General features: G+C 42.8%; 1 protein-coding gene, 1 long non-coding RNA gene, 1 other non-coding gene and 2 pseudogenes across 5 annotated transcripts in view; 3 read left to right on the top strand and 2 right to left on the bottom strand.

Moving 5' to 3' along the window:
• The window catches only part of LOC106009209 (uncharacterized), a 35,404-nt gene extending 34,830 nt beyond the window's left edge, over positions 1-574 (bottom strand). For both annotated transcript variants that reach the window (XR_002394106.2, XR_015451532.1), the window contains exon 1: positions 406-574. This is a non-coding gene — a long non-coding RNA (uncharacterized LOC106009209). The remainder of the gene's footprint in view (positions 1-405) is intronic.
• Positions 558-18,043, top strand: part of Morc3 (MORC family CW-type zinc finger 3) — a 54,134-nt gene continuing 36,648 nt past the window's right edge. For both annotated transcript variants that reach the window (XM_087211973.1, XM_087211981.1), the window contains exon 1: positions 558-693. In XM_087211973.1, coding sequence (XP_087068099.1) covers positions 655-693 — 39 coding nt within the window. In that variant the 5' untranslated portion in view covers positions 558-654. The remainder of the gene's footprint in view (positions 694-18,043) is intronic.
• On the bottom strand, positions 8,687-9,033 carry LOC101696335 (large ribosomal subunit protein eL36 pseudogene; annotated as a pseudogene).
• LOC110348667 (mitochondrial import inner membrane translocase subunit Tim9 pseudogene) lies at positions 13,368-17,864 on the top strand (annotated as a pseudogene).
• Positions 15,650-15,756, top strand: LOC147830319 (U6 spliceosomal RNA). Its single transcript, XR_015439420.1, has one exon. It is a non-coding gene; the product is annotated as a U6 spliceosomal RNA (small nuclear RNA).

The raw sequence follows: 18,043 nt of genomic DNA on the forward strand, positions 1-18,043 counted from the left end.
GTTTTCTATTTGTTTCACTTGATTTTTTTTTTTACAAATAAAATCGCTAAAGATATTTCTGAAAACCTTCCAACTTCTTCTTTACCTCGCTATTTGGCAGCCCTTGCCAGATTCATTTCTACACCCTCCTCACTTAGTCCAATACTGGCTCAAGGTTGACGCCGAGTAAATGTGCAGGGGTGAAAGGGCTCTATCAGGGTACAGGGATCCTGATCATATTTTCAGGCAAATCCAAACAGTACCAATTGTTTTCTGTCCTCAATTTTGTTAATAAGGCTTCAAGAACATTGACACTAGTGCACAAAAGACGCTGTTTTTCAATACAGTCACATTCCAGCAAGTTAAGTGCTTCGAGTCTACTTCACCCGGGCCACACAACACTTGACGCCAGGCTTCAAATCCTACCTTCACTCGCGAAGTCCAGCTACCTGACCCACATCCTCGTTTCACGCAGGCGCTCTACAGCCAAGCTCCCAGTACACCCCGCCCTGCTTAGGCCAGCAAGTCACTTTGCCTGGAGGCGGAAACAAATGGGAGGGGACTATGTTATGCCCGCCCCGGAAGTAGGCGGGACGCCACGCCTCCTAAAATCGCCCCACCGCCTTCCAGTCGGATTGCGGCCAGGGCCGGTCCTGGCTTTGTAGCTCACTCAAGATGGCGGCGCAGCCACCCAGCGGGATCCGCCTCAGCGCGGTGAGCAGCCGCGAGGGGTGGAGCAGGCCGGGTCCCCGGAGGGCGGGCGGGCAGGCGGACCAGCGAGGGGGGCCGGCAGTGGGCGGTGGCGACTGCGGCTTGGCCCGGCGGCCGGGGCCGCGACGGGGCCAGGGAGGGGGCGGCCATCTCCCTGCCGTCGGCGGGGCGTCTCGGAGGCGGCGGGCCGGGCTGGGTCCCTGGCCTCGGCGCAGGGTTCCGTGTGGATCTCTTCGCAGCTGTCGTCGGAGGGCGAGGCCTCGGCGGCGACCCGCCCGCCCTCGGGCGTGGGCCCCTGGCCCTGCCTGGTTGCGGGGACCGTCCGCCGCCGGGGTCCGGGGTGAGCCGAGCCGTGCGAGGCTTCAGCGCCTTCAGCCCCGCCGCGTCCCTCTCCGGCTCTCCCACCCCCAGGTCGCGTCTGGTGCGAGTTTTTGGAGCGCCTTCCCAGCGTCCCTTTTGTCGCTTAGGTGGAAGGGAGTGGTCACACCGTAGGATTTAGATTTCAGGTCCTCAAAGTAATGGGCGTGGCGTCCTCACCTGGTTACGTGTATCCTGGAAAGTTTAAGTGGCCGCTGGCGCTGTTGATGTTCTTATGCAAAAACTGACCTCTACTGGTGCTTAAATTGGCGTTGTTCTGCCCCTTCTTTCTTTCTTTTAGCCTGGAGTCGTCGCCAGCCCCAGGCACAGTTGCACTTGCACACGTTTTTCACCCTGGGGTGCGTGTGCTTGCGTGCGTGTATATGTGTGTGTGAAGTTATATCTGGTTTTATTTTCATTTCCTTGACTACTAGAGAAGTGGAGCTTTTTTTCACTTTTATCATCTTTGTTGGTTTTGAATTGCCTATTCATACCGCTTGCCCATTTTTCTTTTTTCTTTCGTTTCTCTTTCGATTGCTGAGAGTTGTTTACATACTTCAGGTGAAAAAAAAAATCCTTTGGTTACATAACTGACTTATTAAATGAGGTGGTCTTTAGTGGATCTATGAAGAGCAACTTTATTCTTCCTGACCACTGGCTGTAAACGTTGTGGATTACTGTTCCCCCTCACTTTCACGAATCTGGTCAGTTTTACGGTTTCCAGTTGGCCTCAGGTATTACAAAGCCCAGACACATCGAGTTTGTCTTCTAGGGGCTGGGAATGTTGTCCAGTCGTAGAGGGTGTGCTTAGCATGATTGAGGCCCTAGGTTGACTCTTTAGCACCGGAAGTCAATAAAAATAAGAGGGCTGGGGATATAGCTCAGCGGTGCAGCGCCTGCCTGGCAAACGTGAGGCCCGGAGTTTGATTCCCGGTACCAAAAAAATAAAAATAAGATAATTTTATTTTAAAGGTAGGTTCCGAAGGGACTGGTTTGCACTTTGGTTCTCTTTTCCCTTCTCTGCTTCCTCTCATGCTTCTGGCTGTGGTTCTTCAAGATGGAAGTGAGGAAGCAAGCAGAAAGACGAGGAGTTAAAACAGTCTTCATGCTTCCAGTGTTGCTGGCTGGGGGAGAGCTTGCAGGGTGTGGGTGTGGCTCGGGCTCCATCCCCAACCCTGCACAAACAAAACAGATCAGGCTTTTAAGAGGTAGGTGTTGTGAGCAGGCTCTCCGGACGCAGCAGCTTTGTTCTGTGGGCCATGTGGGCTGTTTGGAACCTCACTGACAGGAGCATCTCCTGTCTGCAGCTTCTGCACAGGCACCATCTGTCTGCTTTTGCTTTTCTTTTTTTTTTTTGGTACCGGGGATCGAACTCGGGTCCTTGTGCTTTCGAGGCTGGCAGTGGAACCACTGAGCTAAATCACCGGCCCAAAACCGAGTAATTTTTTTTATTTTTAAATTTTTTTGGGGTACCGGGGATCGAACTCAGATCCTTGCACTTGTGAGGCAGGCTCCGGAACCACTGAGCTAAATCCCCAGCTCTGCTTTTGCTTTTCGTCAGGCACCTGTTTCTGTATGCCCTGTGAGCTGAATATGATTTATTCATTTGTAAGTGGTTGGGGAAAAAAGAGGAGTATTTTATGGTATAAGAAAATTATGTGGAGCGGGACCTGGTGATGCACACCTGTAATCCCAGCACTTGGGAGTCTGAGGCAGGAGGATCACTGCAATTTTTTTTTTTTTTTTTTTTTGGTACCAGAGATCGAACTTGGGACCTTGCGCTTGCGAGGCAGGCGGTGGAACCACTGAGCTAAATCTCCAGCCCATGCAAATTTGAGGCCAGCCTGGGCTACATAGTGAGTTCAAAGCCAGCCTGAACTACGTAGCCAGACCCTGTCTCTCAAAAAAAATTATGTAGAATACACAATTTCATAAAGTTTTATTGGAACGCATCCATGTGCATTCATTTGCCTATGTAGTAGCTCTCAAATGCTTGGATTAAAAATTAATGAGCATTTACATTTGTCAAAAACCATAGCATTTAGGGCCCAAAGGATGAAATTGAATGTATAAAAACTTCAGATAGGACGCTTGTTTCTCCTTATGCTGTGAATTGAACCTGAGGCCTTGGGAGTGCTAGGCAAGCATTCTACCACTGTATACAGATTTTAATAAGTCATTTAGGAGGTGTTGAGATCCGAGGATGGAATGCAGAGTGTCAAAAAACTGTTGTTAAATTTTTGCCTTTTTCCCTATATTTCTAAGTAAAATGCTTATCATTCCTTTTTTTTTTTTTTTTAAGACAGGGTCTCATTTTGTAGTTCAGAGTGACCTTGAACTCACTATGTAGCCCAGGCTTCAGACTCTTAGCCATCCTCCTGCCTCAGCCTCTAGAGTGCTTGGATTACAGGGGTGTACCATCATACCTGGCAGTGCTGTTTTTGTGGTTGAATTTTTTTTCTTCCAGAAGTCCCGTTATGGGTTTAGCTACTATACAAGCACACCTTTTTTTCCTTTTGGTTGAATTATTTTATGGATACTTCTTATTCTTTATTCTTTTTTTTTTTTTGGTACCAGGGATCGAACTCAGGTCCTTGGGCCTAAACCACTGAGCTAAATCCTCAGCCCCTTATTCTTTATTCTTAAATGTGCCAACTAAGGTACTATGATTATATTTTCTATAAAGCTTATTTTCCCTGAAGTTAGTAATTGATTTATATTTTGTTTACTTAGTTTTCTCTGTACTGATTACTAGATAATCAAATTCAGATTTTTCAGAAGAGCTGGAAAGTTTCCCAGATGTGTGCAGACACACCCAGTTTGTCATTTGGGAGTCACTGGCTTGGTTGTGATTTGGGGACTTCCCTTTAACATGTTTTCAGGAACTTTTCTTCTCCCTTTCCTATTTCCCACTTCAGTGTTCTTTGTTTTTGAATTTAGTCCCTCACCAAGAACTGTAGCTCCACGTGAGTACGCCGGGTCTCTGGAGCCTGTAGTCCTCTCTAGTCCTGAATGAAAGATAGCCGGAAGTTAACTGGGGCCAGACACTTAACCTCTTTGTATTCCAGTGGCCCATCTCAATGGTGGACATCACAACATAGCCAGCCTCAAAGGATTGTTTTTAAAATTAAATGAACAACTACAAAGGGTGCTCAGTATTTGCCATTTTTATTACTGTTTATGTTGGTGGGTCACATCCCCTCCAAAAACAGGTTTAGTTTCCTGAGAAGAAGAAGAATTGTGGCATTTCTTAAAAATATATTCATGCTAACCTAGCTCTCTCTTGATGTACAGTTTGATTGGTTTGGGTTCTGGATTAGAAATTATTTCTGTCAGGGGCTGGGGATTTAGCTCCATGGTTCCACCGCCTGCCTTGCAAGCGCAAGGTCCCAAGTTCGATCCCTGGTACCAAAAAAAAAAATTATTTCTGTCAGGATTAAAGACATGCTTTATTGTTTGATCCAAACGTATATGTCACATTGGGTACTTAGCCTGGAAGTTTAATTCCTTAAGATCTGGGGTGTATTTAGCAAATTTTTATATATATTTTTTGTATTGTATATTGATTGTAGTATACATTATTAACTGGTATCTGCAGTGTTCATTAGATCTCTGGACTTATTTCTCCTTCATAAAGCCAACTATATAACCTTTGACCTACTTATAACATTTAATTGCTTGTGAAAACTACATTTTACTCTCTTCACCTTTTTTTTTTTGGTACTGGGGATAGAACTCGGGTCCTTGCGCTTACGCAGCAAGCGGCAAAACCGCTGAGCTAAATCCCCAGCCCTGCATTTTTTTTTGTTTTTGATGTCACAATTTACATCTTTTTACATTTTATAGCTCTTAAGGAAATACTGTTAACCCTTGGGTTTTTTTTTTTTAATATGGAAAATATTTATTTTGAAAATTTCTTCCTTCTTTTTCTGTTTTCTTTTGTTTACTGTTTCCCATTATTGTTTTACTTTTTTGGGGGTACTCTTTCCACTTGAACTACCTTTCTCTTACTATATTTTAAATTGTTAGGAACCTCTTCTTTTTTTTTTTTTTTGGTACTAGGGATCGAACTCGGGTCCTTGTGCTTACGGGGCAGGCGGTGGAAACACTGAGCTAAATCCCTGGCCCAGGAACCCCATCTTTTAAAAATCACCCTGCACAGAATATTTGTTCTTATTGCTGGACCTATTAGCTATGCTTTTTGTTTGTTTGTTTGTTTGTTTTTGAGGTTTTCTTTTATTCACTTGCATTATTGCTGGTTCTTTATTTTTTCCCTATGTATTTTTGTTTCTAATTTAGACACTCTCAAATGTCTGGAGATAGTTTCCGCTCACATTTCCAAATGAGAGGCCAGTGGTGGACTAGAAGAGACTCTTGCCCGAGCAGAGCTGGCCTGTGGCAGCTTTGTTTTTGAGTGATGAAAAAGAAGGAGCCTTTTTGCTGGGAGTGCCTTCCCGCTATAATAGTGGACCTTAAAGGGGAAAGTTAGACCACAAAGTAAATACCTTTCAAATAACTAAAAACATTTTAAAGTAACTTGTAAAAATGAGAACAAAAATAAGGTGCCATCCAGAAAAGCCAGATCGAGTTGTAAAACAAGCAAATGGAACTTTTAGAAATCAGTTTCTAGAGAGGAATTCTGTATCTTGTCTCCTGCCGTGTGTGCTAAATGTAATGCTGGCTGGTAGCTCTTTGGAAGCTTGGTATGAACAGGAAGGTAGGAGTGTTGTGTTCGTCTATTTGCTAGCTTGCTATTTGTTAGGTTATTATTGTGGTAAAATACCGTAACGTAAAATTTTCTGTCCTCTCCCCCCAGTACTGGGGCTTGAACCCAGGCCTCATGCATGCTAGGCAAGCACTCTACCACTAAGCTACATTCTCAGCTCTTATTTTTTATTTTTGAGACAGGATCTTAATAAGTCACACAGGCTAGCCTGGAACCCTTATCCTCTTGCCTAAGCCTCCCAAGTAGCTGGGATTACTGGCATTGTCACTGTGCCAGTTCTTTTTGTTATAGACAGTGCACATGAATCCACTTGCTTAAAATAGGCTTTTTTGTTGTGAGGAAAAGAATAGTTTGTTTCAGTGACAGAGACTAAAATCAGGGAGATTCTAGCTGCTAGCTGGGAATAGCCAAGTTTTATATTCATGTGTGGATGGTCTGACATTGGGGGAGAGAAATAGCAGCAGCTAGTGGGAGAGATTTCATCCATGGGTGGATGGGCTAACACCAGGAGAGAGAGATTAGCAACAACTAGGAAGGGAATTGGGCTTATGTAGGTATTGAAGGGGCTAAGGAATCTGGGGTGAAATGTTCATAACTTGGTTGCCCAAGGATGGTCTGCTCAGGTGTGTAGAGACAATCACTGGACTTCTTAGTACCAGGGAGGTTGAATACTTCCTTTTGAGTCCATTTGCCCTATTTACTGAGAAACAGCTGTTGTTTGCTGAAAGCAGCTTGTTTGCTTTGTCCTGTTTGTTTAGGCCAGGCCTGGCACTTTTTTTCTTTTTTGGGGGTGGGTACCGGGGATTGAACTCCGGATCTTGTGCTTTCGAGGCACGCAGTAGAACCACTGAGCTAAATCCCCGGCCCCAAGGTACTTTTTTTTTTTGAGACAGGGTCTTGCTGTGCAATTCAGGCTGGCCTTGGACTCTGTGTAGCCCCGGCTGGCCTGGAACTTGCAGCAGTCCTCCTGCCTCAGCCTCCCAAGTGTTGGGATTACAGCCATGCGCTACCACACCCAGCCACTGTGCCAGTTATTTACAAAGGATCAGTAAGCATAATTAAATATTGCCTTCAGGGCCGGGGATTTAGTTCAGTGGCACCATACCTGGCCTCATAAGCGCAAGGTCCTGAGTTTGATCCCTGGTACCAAAAAAAAATTGCCTTGAGTTTGTGAGCTGTTAAACCAAATGATCAAATCTGAGGAGGAGATTATGTAAACCCTCAATTTATAGCTGGTCTGTCAGAAGTGCCAGCAGCCTGGACTTGAAATTGCCATCTGAAGTGGGGCCGTCTATAGGACTGAGCCCTTATGTGGGTCTGCACTAACTGGGTATCTAGTGCTAGCCTCCCATTGATGATTGGACACCGCATGGTGTTCTGAGAATTGGAGAACTGGTATTGGTGTGAGACAAGCCCACTCGTTTGATGTTGGAGAGCAGTTTCTTTCTGTACCACATTTCATGTCCATTAATCTGCTGATGGACATTTCAGTCGCCCCTACTTTTTGGCTGTTGTGAGTAATCCCCTGCGAGCATGGGCACCCAGCCATCTTGGAACCCCTGCTTCCAGTTCTGAGGAGTCTGTACCTGAAGTGAAATCGCTGTATCATATGGTGGTTCTATTTTTTTTTTTTTGTACCAGGGATTGAACTTGGGTCCTTGTGCTTGTGAGGCAGGCGGGGATGGTGGTTCAATTTTTAATTTCTGAGGATCTGCAGCACTGTTTTCCATAGCAGCTGCACCATTTGACATTGCAGCAACTGTTGGCCTAAATGAGAGTAGCTCTTCTTCACTTGGGCTGAGCAGGGTGTTGCAATCCACAGTATGATGAATATGGATGCACTCAGGGAAGACGAAAAAGACCAAGGCTTATGTAAAGTGTTTTGAAGCAGCTAGCCTTGGCTCCCTGGGTCAGCAATAAGGGTGGTGTCAGCCCAGGACCGACCTGGCTGTGGTGGGCAGATGTCCTCACAGAGGTAGTAGTATTCTGTGTAAGGTTGTGGCTGTGGTGGTCTGGTGTGATAGTTCCTATTACCCAGCAGTTATTTATGAAGAACCTCTCTCTACAACCTTCTTGGTTTCATTTTGCTGGGGTTTGCCCGGAATTGACTCCAGCTTGGTATTGACTTTTTTTTTTGGTACTGGGGATTGAACTTGGGACCTGCACTTGTGAGGCAGGCAGCAGCACCACTGAGCTAAATCCCCAGCCCTAACTTGGTATTGACTTTTGAACAACAGACCACCAAGTTCTACTTCTTATGAACTTTTTTTTTTTTTTTGGTACCGGAGATTGAACTCAGGTCCTTGTGCTTGTGCAGCAAGTGGCGAAACCACTGAGCTAAATCCCTGGCCCTTATGGACTTTTTTTTTATGGTAGCCATGGTAATGAGAGATGGCATCCCATTATGGTTTTTTTATTTGTATTTCTCTAATGATTAGTGATGTCAAACATTTTTTCATTTCCTTAGTGGCTATTTGTATACCTTTTTTGAGAAATGGCTGTTCAGGTCCCGTTAGGGTTATATCTGGGTGTCCCCCACAGCTCCCTGTGTTCAGAGGCTGGCCTTATGGAATGATTGGATTGGGGGTGGTGAGCTCCAGGGGGCTTGGTGTTAGGAAGCTGGGGTCTGGTGGGAATAGGTGTGTCTCGGGGGTGACCTGGAAGGGTGTCTCTGCCTCCTTGGTAGGCCGTGTGTCTGAACCTGCCGAACCTGCCCTGGAGCTGCACTGTGAGCCAAGGTGGACCTTGTCTCCTTTAAGTTGGGGCGTTGGATCTTATGTCCTAGCAGCGAGAAAGTGACTAAGACAAATCCTTTGCCCATTTCTTAACCCAGTTGTAGTTTTTAAGTTGTTAAATTGTAGGTGTTCTTTTTTTTTTTTTACTGCAAAGGTTTGTTCCGCGCAGAGAAGGGGCTCAGGCCTTCTTGGCAGCTGCTTTCCTCATGGCGGCCAGCACGTTGCTCAGCTCCTCATGCTTCCTCTTGGCTCGGATGTGCATTCCCATCCTTTTCTTGATGAACTTGAGGGCCCGTTTGTCCTTGGAGACCTTGAGTAGTTCCGTGGCGTGCCGCTCATAGGGGGCAAAGCCACACACTTCCCTGATCATGTCCTGCACAAACTTGGTGTGCTTGGTGAGGTGCCTGTGGCGGCGGCTGTGCCTTGGTTTGCTCACGTTCTTGGTCACTTTGTGGCCCTTATTGAGGCCCATGGCCATGGGGTAGTGTAGAGCCATGGCTGGTGCTCTTCAATGGCTGCTGCAGTGGAAGGCTGTAGGTGTTCTTTTTATATTCTGGATATTAACTCCTTATCTGGTATTTGATCGCAAATATTCCATTCTGTAAATTGCCTTTTTGGTCTGTTAATTATGTCCTATACATAATTTAAAATTTTGATATAGTCTAATTTATGTATGTTCTTTTTTTTTTTCTATATCCAAGAAATCATTCCCCAATCCGAGGAACTTTTCTTCTGTGCTTTCTTTATTTATGTTTTGGTTCTTAAATATATAATTTTTTTTTCCTGTGCTTTTTAAAAAAGGTTTTGTAGTTGCTGCTGTTACATTTAGGTCTTTGGTCCACTTTGAGTTAAGTTTTGTATGTGTCGTGAGGTACTGTGCATATCCAGTTTCCCCAGCAGCATATGTTGAAGACTCACCTGTCTTCCCCTGAGATACCTGGAGTGCCATATACAGGAGGGTTTTATGTGGACTGTTGGCTGACTTGCTATTAACTCATCTCTTTTCACTTGTCCCTGGAGTCCAGCTTGTTGTCATCAATTTCTCTAAAGAACAGACACATAGTATTCTGTGGATGTATTAGTCACTTTCCTGTTGCAGGGACACAATACGTGACCCCCCAAACTTAAAGGAGTAGAGGTTTGTTTTGGCTCACAGTTTTTAGAGGATTGAGTTCATCGTCCACCTGCTTTAAGGCAAGAAGGGCATGATGGAAGTGTCCCAAGGAAGAAAGCTGTCCTCTTCATGGTGGCCAGGAAACAGAGAAGGCAGGAGCCAGGGAGGGCAACACTCTTCCAGGTCTCGCTCCAGGGACCTCCTCTTCAGACCAGGCCCCGCCTCCTGGCAGCACATGCAGCTGTGATCAGCTATGAACAAATCTGCAGATTAATCCACTGATGAGTATAGCACCCACGAGCCATTCACTTCTCCAAACCCCACCTCTGAACACAGAGGCTTCTGAGGGGCCGTTTTAGATCTAAACCATAACGGTGTGATTCCCCAGTGCACGTAAGAGGAAAGAAGGTTCTGGGGAATCTTCATTGCCAAGAGTTTCAGTCTGTCTTGTCGTCACGCAATCTGGCACTCACGGTTTAAGGACACAGACACTTTCGTGGGGCTCTGAAGAGGTTCCTGGCTTGTTCTATCGGGCTTCTCTCTCCTGCAGGCTTCTGATTTAACTTGCCAGGCTATTCAGGCAATTCTCATAGTCTGTGCTTTCCTATTTCCATACTACCGCTTTGGTGTTGCCCATCACTTCTCTAGTTCTTTCTTTTCTTCTGTTTATGCTTTTTTTCTTTTTCCCTTTTGAAGTAGTTTCAGGAGGAGACAGAGATAAACACTCCATGTGTTTAGGCTTCCACGTTTTAAGAGTTTTGTATTTAAACAGTTTTGAAAATTTTATAACTATTATTTTGCTGATTTTAAAAGCTCTGTTGTTTCTTTTTTTTTTTAACCATTCAGGTATCTTTTTTATTAATTAAGTTTATTGGTACAATTTATTTATTTGTTTATTTTTTTCCCCCGTTAACTTTATTGGTACATTTTAGGTATAAAATACAGTTACATTCATCATTGGGATCTTGTACCATTACATGAGTCTCTTGGTTCTTTTTTTTTTTTTCCCCTTCCCTTGCCCTCCCTTCACCCCCTCCACCCTTCCCTATTTGCAAAGACCTTGTTTCCATTTCTTTCCTCTTCTCATATTTTTTCCTTTCCCTTTTTTCCCTTCCCCTACCCCTCTCAATTACCCAACTCTTTTAGACCTTTTCTTCCTGTTACACAATATCAGTTATACATTTTTAAAATTACAATATTAAGATCTAGGAGACATTACCACAGATTTTACAGAATTTAAAAGGATATAGAAAGCGTATTACAAAAATCTTTTCTGAAATAAATTTGACAACTTCTAAGAAGTGACTTAGAAGGCAAATTAATGAAACTAACTCTGGAGGAAATATAAAATTTGAATAGCACCTATTAAAGAAAGTATATTCCTAGCTTGAAAACCTACCTATATGACAACAGCAGGCTCATAAACGTTTTAACTGATAAATTATATCAAACAATTAAAGCAGAAAAAAGAAGGAGCACTTCTCTCATTTTAGGAAATCAACATTGTGCTAATCCTAAAACCTGGGTAAAGATAATAGAAGAAAAAAGTATGAACATAGATAGAAATTTGTTTAACAAAACAAACTCTTAGAAGTCAGATCTGGCAGTATGTAGAAAGTGGTTTTATTATAGGGATGGCAGTGTTGGTTCAGCATTGGAAGATCCATCCCCAAAAGTAATCATTTTAACAGGAAAGGAGAAAGCCATATGATCCTGTCACTAGTTGGAGAAAGAGTAATGGACTAAATTCTACAGCTGTTCATGATAAAAGCTATCAGGAGACTAGAAGTAGAACAGAAATTTCTCAACAGATCAAAGACATGTACTCCATACTTCCAACAAAAACTCCTTCTATGAATGGAGACAATACAATGCTTTCTCCCTAAAGTGGGGAACAAGGGCATATATGCCTACTCTTCATCTGTCCATTAGACTTTGAAACATAGGTCTAAACCAGAATAATCTGGTAATAAAATGACACAACTAGGATAGGATTGGCACGGCAGAAGCAAAATCTTTATATGTAGATGAAACGATCATCTCCAGAGAAAATACTAAGAAATCTCTAGGAGCCCCTAGAACTTGTACTTGAATTTAGCAGGATTAGAAAACTCAAGGTATATATAAAAATTCAGGTCTGTGTATACTTGCTATAAATGAAGAACTGGATATTGAAATTTAAAGTTACATAGGAGTACAAAGGACCCAGAAAAGCCAAAAACAAAAACAAAAACATTGTTGGAAGACGTTTAGCACCCAATTTTAAGACTTCTTCTAAAGCTACAGTAATTAAGGCAGTGTTGGTGTAAGGAAAGACATACAGATCATTTGAATAAAACAGAGAATCTAGAAATAGACCCACACATATATGGTCCACTGAGTTTTGAAAGATTATTTAACATTAGCATTTTATAGAATATAAACTTGATTCAAGAGCCGAGAAAGAGATAGTGTCTTCAGCAAACGGCACTAGAACACCTGGTATCCGTATATAAAAAATTAACCTCAACCCTTTTTTTCCATACATGAAAATAACTTGAAGGGATCTATGAACCTAAATAAGAAAGCCTAAAAGTATAAAACTTTAAGAAGAAATTATTAGGGAAAATATTTTTGAATTCAGGGTAGCCAAGAACTACCTAGGATACAAAAAACATGATGTATAAAAGAAAAAAAATTGATAAATGAGATTCCATCAAAATTTAGAACTTTAAATGACATCACTAAAATGAAAAGTAGTCCTTAAACAGACCATATTTATAATACATATAACCTATGACCAGAATATATAAAGAATTCTTAGAGCTCATTAATAGACAACCCAATTAAAAAGTAGACATAAGAAGATGATAAACAGCCAGTATAGCACAAGGAATGGTGTGCAACTCTAGAATCAGAAAAATACTAATCAGTACAATAATAAGATTGGATTATACACTCATTAGGGAGATGAAGTCAAAAGTTTTAAAAGCCTTGTCATGACTTTTTCTTTTTGTTGGATTCTCTCCCTTTGCATTTAATTTGTCACGCCCAATGGATTCATTCTGCTGGGTTTCCTGGGGTTGTGATCCTCATTGTCTTTTCCTAGGGTATTGTCTAAAATTTTTTGGAGTGCCAGTTTGGTATTCATGAAGTTCCTGAGGTGCTCTTTATAATGAAAGCATCTTATTTCTCCATCAATTTTGAAAGATAGTTTTGCAGGGTACATCAGTCTGGGTTGGAGGCTGTTTTCCTTTAGGGCTTGAAATACATCACTCCAAGCTCTTCTTGCCTTGAGGGTTTGCATTGAGAAGTCTGCTGTGATTCTGATGGGCTTTCCTTTGTATGTGATTTGTTTCTTTTCCCTCACTGCTTGTAGAATTCTGTTCTTCTGTTGGATTTCTGGAATCCTAACTATTATATGCCTATGTGTAGATTTTTTTTTGATTAAGGCTAGCTGGAGTCCTATTGCCTCACTTATCTGTATGTCAAGTTCTGTTTCCCTGCTTGGGAAGTTTTCTGCCATCACTTCTGTGAACAGTTTTTTTTATGTCATCTGCACTCTCTCCTCTTTCTTCATTAACTCCAGTCAGTCTTATGTTATTCTTCTTTGCATCGTCCAGCAGCTGCTGGATTGATTTCTCGTGTTCCCTTACAATTTTAAAGCAATTTTTCTTTTCCTCCTCACTAATTGCAATCTTATCTTCTATATGTGAAATTCTATCCTCATATTGGTTCATTCTGCTGCGTCGACTTTCGATGGAGTTTTTAATCTCTTGGAAATCTGTTTGTATCTGTTTTATGGATTCCATTTGTTTCCTATGTTGAGATTCCATCATATTGCTCAGATCCTCTATTTTTTTTATCTGTGTTCTCTCTAGATTTATTAATCATGTCTTGCACCATGAGCAAAATCTTTGCTCTTATCTGAGTAATTATTTCTGATTTCATTTTTCCCAGATCCTCTTTTGTTGCCAGTTCAGAGTCCAGGTGGTTGAGTATCAGAGTGTTCCATCTCGTTTCCCTTTGGGGTTGCTGTAGGTGATCTGGAAGTCTGTTTTTGAGGCTTATTTATATGTCTTCTTATTTCCAGGGTGGGGGGGGTGCTTCTGGCACCCACGCGGCTCACCTTCTCTGCCCTAGGAGCTTGGGATGGCAGTGCAGGAGCTTCCTTCCGGGTGCTGGGACCAGCTGAGCTTCACTGCCCTAGGAGCCTGGGATGGAGGCGGGGAGCTTCCTTCTGGGTGCTGGGACCGGCTCACCTTCTTGGCCCTAGGAGCCTGGGATGGCAGCAGGGGAGCTTCCTTCCGGGTGCTGGGACCAGCTGAGCTTCACTGTCCTAGGAGCCTCTGTTGATTCTTTAAAAACTGTGTTTACTTCATAGTGTCGTGTGTGTGTGTGTGTGTGTGTGTGTGTGTGTGTGTGTTCGTGTTCTTTTACTGAGTATTCCAGTGGGGCCTGTGATCTCTAATAGTATTGGGTCTTGTCTGCTAACATTTTCTCCTTGTGTGTTGTTCTCCTTAAAAGTTTGGTTTTGGATTGTATCTCAAAAATAATTACCCAAGGGAATCATGTGCTGTCTGATTGAACTGCAGTGGTTCTGTATGCTGTGCAGGTGACCCTGACCCACGTGGAGGTGTACCTCTTCTGTACACCTTGTAGCACACATTTTCCCTGCCTTTGGGCCTATAGGCCAAAGCAGATGAGCTTCCCAGTAGGTAGGGGCCAGCCCTGCCACCTCTTTTTTTTGGTACTGGGGATTGAACTCGGATCCTTGTGCTTGCGCTTGCGCAGCAGGCGGTGAAACCACTGAGCTACATCCCCGGCCCTCGTGCCACCCCTTTTAGGCAAAGGGGAGACAGTTGCTTCAAAGAAAATGCGTGATTATCTTCTGCCAAATCACCTATCTCTGAGTCACCATTAAAACCCAAAGCTTTCGCTCTCTGCCATTCTCCGGCCAAGGTGCCCACTTTAACCCCTACAGGTGGACAGTCATCACAGTCCCCCCAGCCTCATAGGGACGAAAGCCAGTGACTGAATGTCTACTTTCATAGAAGTCTAAAGTTAAATGAGAACTTGAGGGCCCAGCTTTGGAGAACCTTGTAGAAATCAGGCCTCACTGGAACCCTGAGCAGAGGGTGGACAACTACTTCTCAGAAACTCAGGAAACTCATGCGTCAGAAAAGGTGACTCATAAATCAAAAGGATATGGCTGCACAGATATCAGAGTCTGATCAGATAAAACAGTTTAGGGAATTCCTGGGAACCTACAATAAACTTACAGAAACCTGCTTTTTGGACTGTGTTAAAGACTTCACAACAAGAGAAGTAAAACCTGAAGAGATCACCTGTTCAGAACATTGCTTACAGAAACATTTAAAAATGACACAAAGAATATCCATGAGATTTCAGGAATACCATATTCAGCAGAATGAGGCCCTGGCAGCCAAAGCGGGACTTCTTGGCCAGCCCCGATAGAGAAGTCCCAATGGCTGAACTCTGGGTGGAGGCTGCCATGGCTCTTGCACTGAGGACTCATCAGGTGGAATCCCTGGAAGTGGTGGGCACCATGTTGAACCATCTGTTATGACTGTTTGGCAAATGGAAACCACTGGAAAAACAAAATTGCTGCTCACCAGGAATTATTAAAATAGAGGATCGTATTGTTCAGTGAAAATAATAAGGTGCAACATTAAGGTTGAAGCCTTAAGATTCAGTAGCTTGGAAACTTAATTAGAAAAATAAGCCACTGTTTCTTCAACTGTGACTGTTAATTTTAAAGCAAAATATGTGTTCAATCATGTAGGAGAAAAACATTACTGAAAGTGAAATAAATGGGAATATCACTGAAAAACAAAAACAAAAACCAAAACCCAAAGCTTTCTCTGATCAGTTAAATGCTCTCACTTTTATTTCCAGTGCAGCCCCATTTATGTATCTTTGGTTTTTAGTTCCTTCTTTACCTGGGGGCCTTGAGGATTTTGCTTATTTTTATATGAGCTCAGTTTTGCTTTTAAAGGGACATTTACTTTTAAAAAATCCTTATTTGTGCTTGCTTCGGCAGCACATATACTAAAATTGGAACGAAAAAGAGAAGATTAGCATGGCCCCTGCTCAAGGATGACACGCAAATTTGTGAAGCATTCCATATTTAAATAAAAAGAAAAAAATGCTTATTTTTCTTATATTCAGGCATTCTTCTAAGCACTTAAAGATATTTAAGTTGTGTAATTCTCTTAACCTAATGAACTGCTACTATTGTCATTCCAATTTTATAGGTGACAGAACTGGAAGCACAGAGCTTAAGTTTCTTGCCCAGGATGACACACCTAGTGAATATAGTACATCGTAGTCGGCCTATTTCTAGTGTGTGTGTGAAGTGTGTGCATGTCGTGTGGCCTTGGCTGCTCAAAGGTAATTTTCTTTCCAGCTAAGGACATGGAGCATTAAGGATTGCTAAAAATGATCTCCTATGCTTACCGCCCCCCCATAAAAAACACATTAGCATTTGTTATTTCTTACTGCCACCCACTTTGTTCTTATGGAACTGTTACTCAAGAATGATGTGGACCTTTTCAATTTAGAGTCAGTATGAAGAATGAAGGAATTAAATAAAAACTGACATTCTTACCACTTCCCTCTACATCTAGATTTAGAATATCACAGCGTGGACCCCAGTACCCTGTTTCTAACTCCAGACTTTACCCTTAACAGAAATGTAGTGATTTAGTCACTTGCTTGCTAACAAGAGGTTCCCTCCTGGGCCATGTCCCTTAGTGAGATTTAGGTGCGGGAGGGTTATGGGGATCTCTCACAGATGGTGGGGGATGTGGAGGAGGAGAAGGAGGGACAGGAAGATCTTCCTGACGGCTGACCAGCTGGCGTGTTCTCAAGTAGATTAGAGAAAAAACTTCTTGTGCAAATGACAGTCTAGAGATTGGTTTCTTTAGAAACTTGTGGAGTGTGCTTTAGAGGTTGAGTGACATGCACTCCTCCGTATTTCATGAATGCCATACGAATGCTTCTTGTGTAACGACTAAGTCCACTGCCTGTGTCTAGGCTGTTAAAAGAGTTAGTTGCTAAATGAGGGATTGTATATAGTACGTACATTCCAGTGTTGAGGACAAGAGAAATCCAACTTGATGGCTTTGCTTTTATTTGCATAACTCTGATATGCAGTACTGTAATGTGTAACAGAAAATGAAACTAGTACAGTACAATCAACAAAAGTTACAGTACTGGGGCCGGGGAATTAGCTCAGTGGTTCTGCTGCCTGCCTTGCAAGCGCAAGGACCTGAGTTCAATTCCCTATACCAAAAAAAAATTACAGTACTGTATAAACAAGACATACTGTACAAAAAAGACATTGAGGCTCTCTAAACAAGATGCACAGAGCTTTACAACAAAAAAGATGGGTTGTAAAACTGAGTGGCGGGTTGTGAACAGTCATTAACCAGGTAGGTCGTCAAGCAAGGAATATATGTATTCCCAGATGTATGTCATAGAAAGTCTAGAGTGCACATACTTCTGTTTGAGACCAGTCTTCTCCAGGGTACCGTTTCTCACGTGTGTAGTACTTGAGCCTAATAGATAAGTGGCATGGGAGGTTGTCTGGAAGCAAGTGGGGTCAGAGGTCTGGCAGACCTTTCTGATACCTGGTGGCAGCAGCTGAGCACTGTAAATATCCCAGCCTGATTTATATTCCAAACTTGCTTCTAGAGCTCTTCACACTTAACACACACTTGACATACTTCTTTTTTCTTTCAATATGAGAGAATCTGCTAAAAACGAATGCAAAAACGCAAGGGAATTCTCTGCATATTGAACAGTTCAAGCCTTGGATTTTTAAAACCATGTGTACATTTTTCTGTATCTGTTGTCTACAACTCTCGGGAAATTGCAGAGTTCCCTAACAAATGATATTGATTGGTATTTTATCCCTTGCTTTATTACTGAGTGAAAGCAGAATGGCTTACTGCACTAGAACTACTAATTAACATTTGTTTAGAGAGTATAGTTGCATACCACACCACTGCCAGAAATTTGACAGTAATGAAGTTGGAGTGTAATGAAGTTGACTTTCACAAGTCAAAGTGTGAAATCATGACTCTTAAGTGGCGGGCTGAAAAGCCTGCTGAACAAGCAAAGCTCCTATGATGAAAAGAAAAGACGTTCTTTGTAAAGTTGTGTCTTAGAGAAGGGAGAGTAGGGAGTGATGTTTATTAGATTGGAGGGCTTTCACTGGGTCCTTCTCGGGGCAGGAGAGGAGCAGTTGATGACATCCGGCCGAGAAGGCAGGGTTTGAAACAAGCCCTGCTGTGGAAGCTGCTGCGTCCCCAGCCTCGTTTCCCAGGAGTCTTTTAAGGCACATCTCCCTGCAGCAAGCAGTTGAGTTATCTCTATTTAGTTTCAATCTTGTTTAACATAGAAACAAATTATATT

The sequence above is a fragment of the Heterocephalus glaber genome, unplaced genomic scaffold (genome assembly GCF_053883595.1).
Source record: "Heterocephalus glaber isolate CG9 unplaced genomic scaffold, H.glaber_assembly_v1.0 deba00000122, whole genome shotgun sequence".
Lineage (NCBI taxonomy): Eukaryota > Metazoa > Chordata > Mammalia > Rodentia > Bathyergidae > Heterocephalus > Heterocephalus glaber.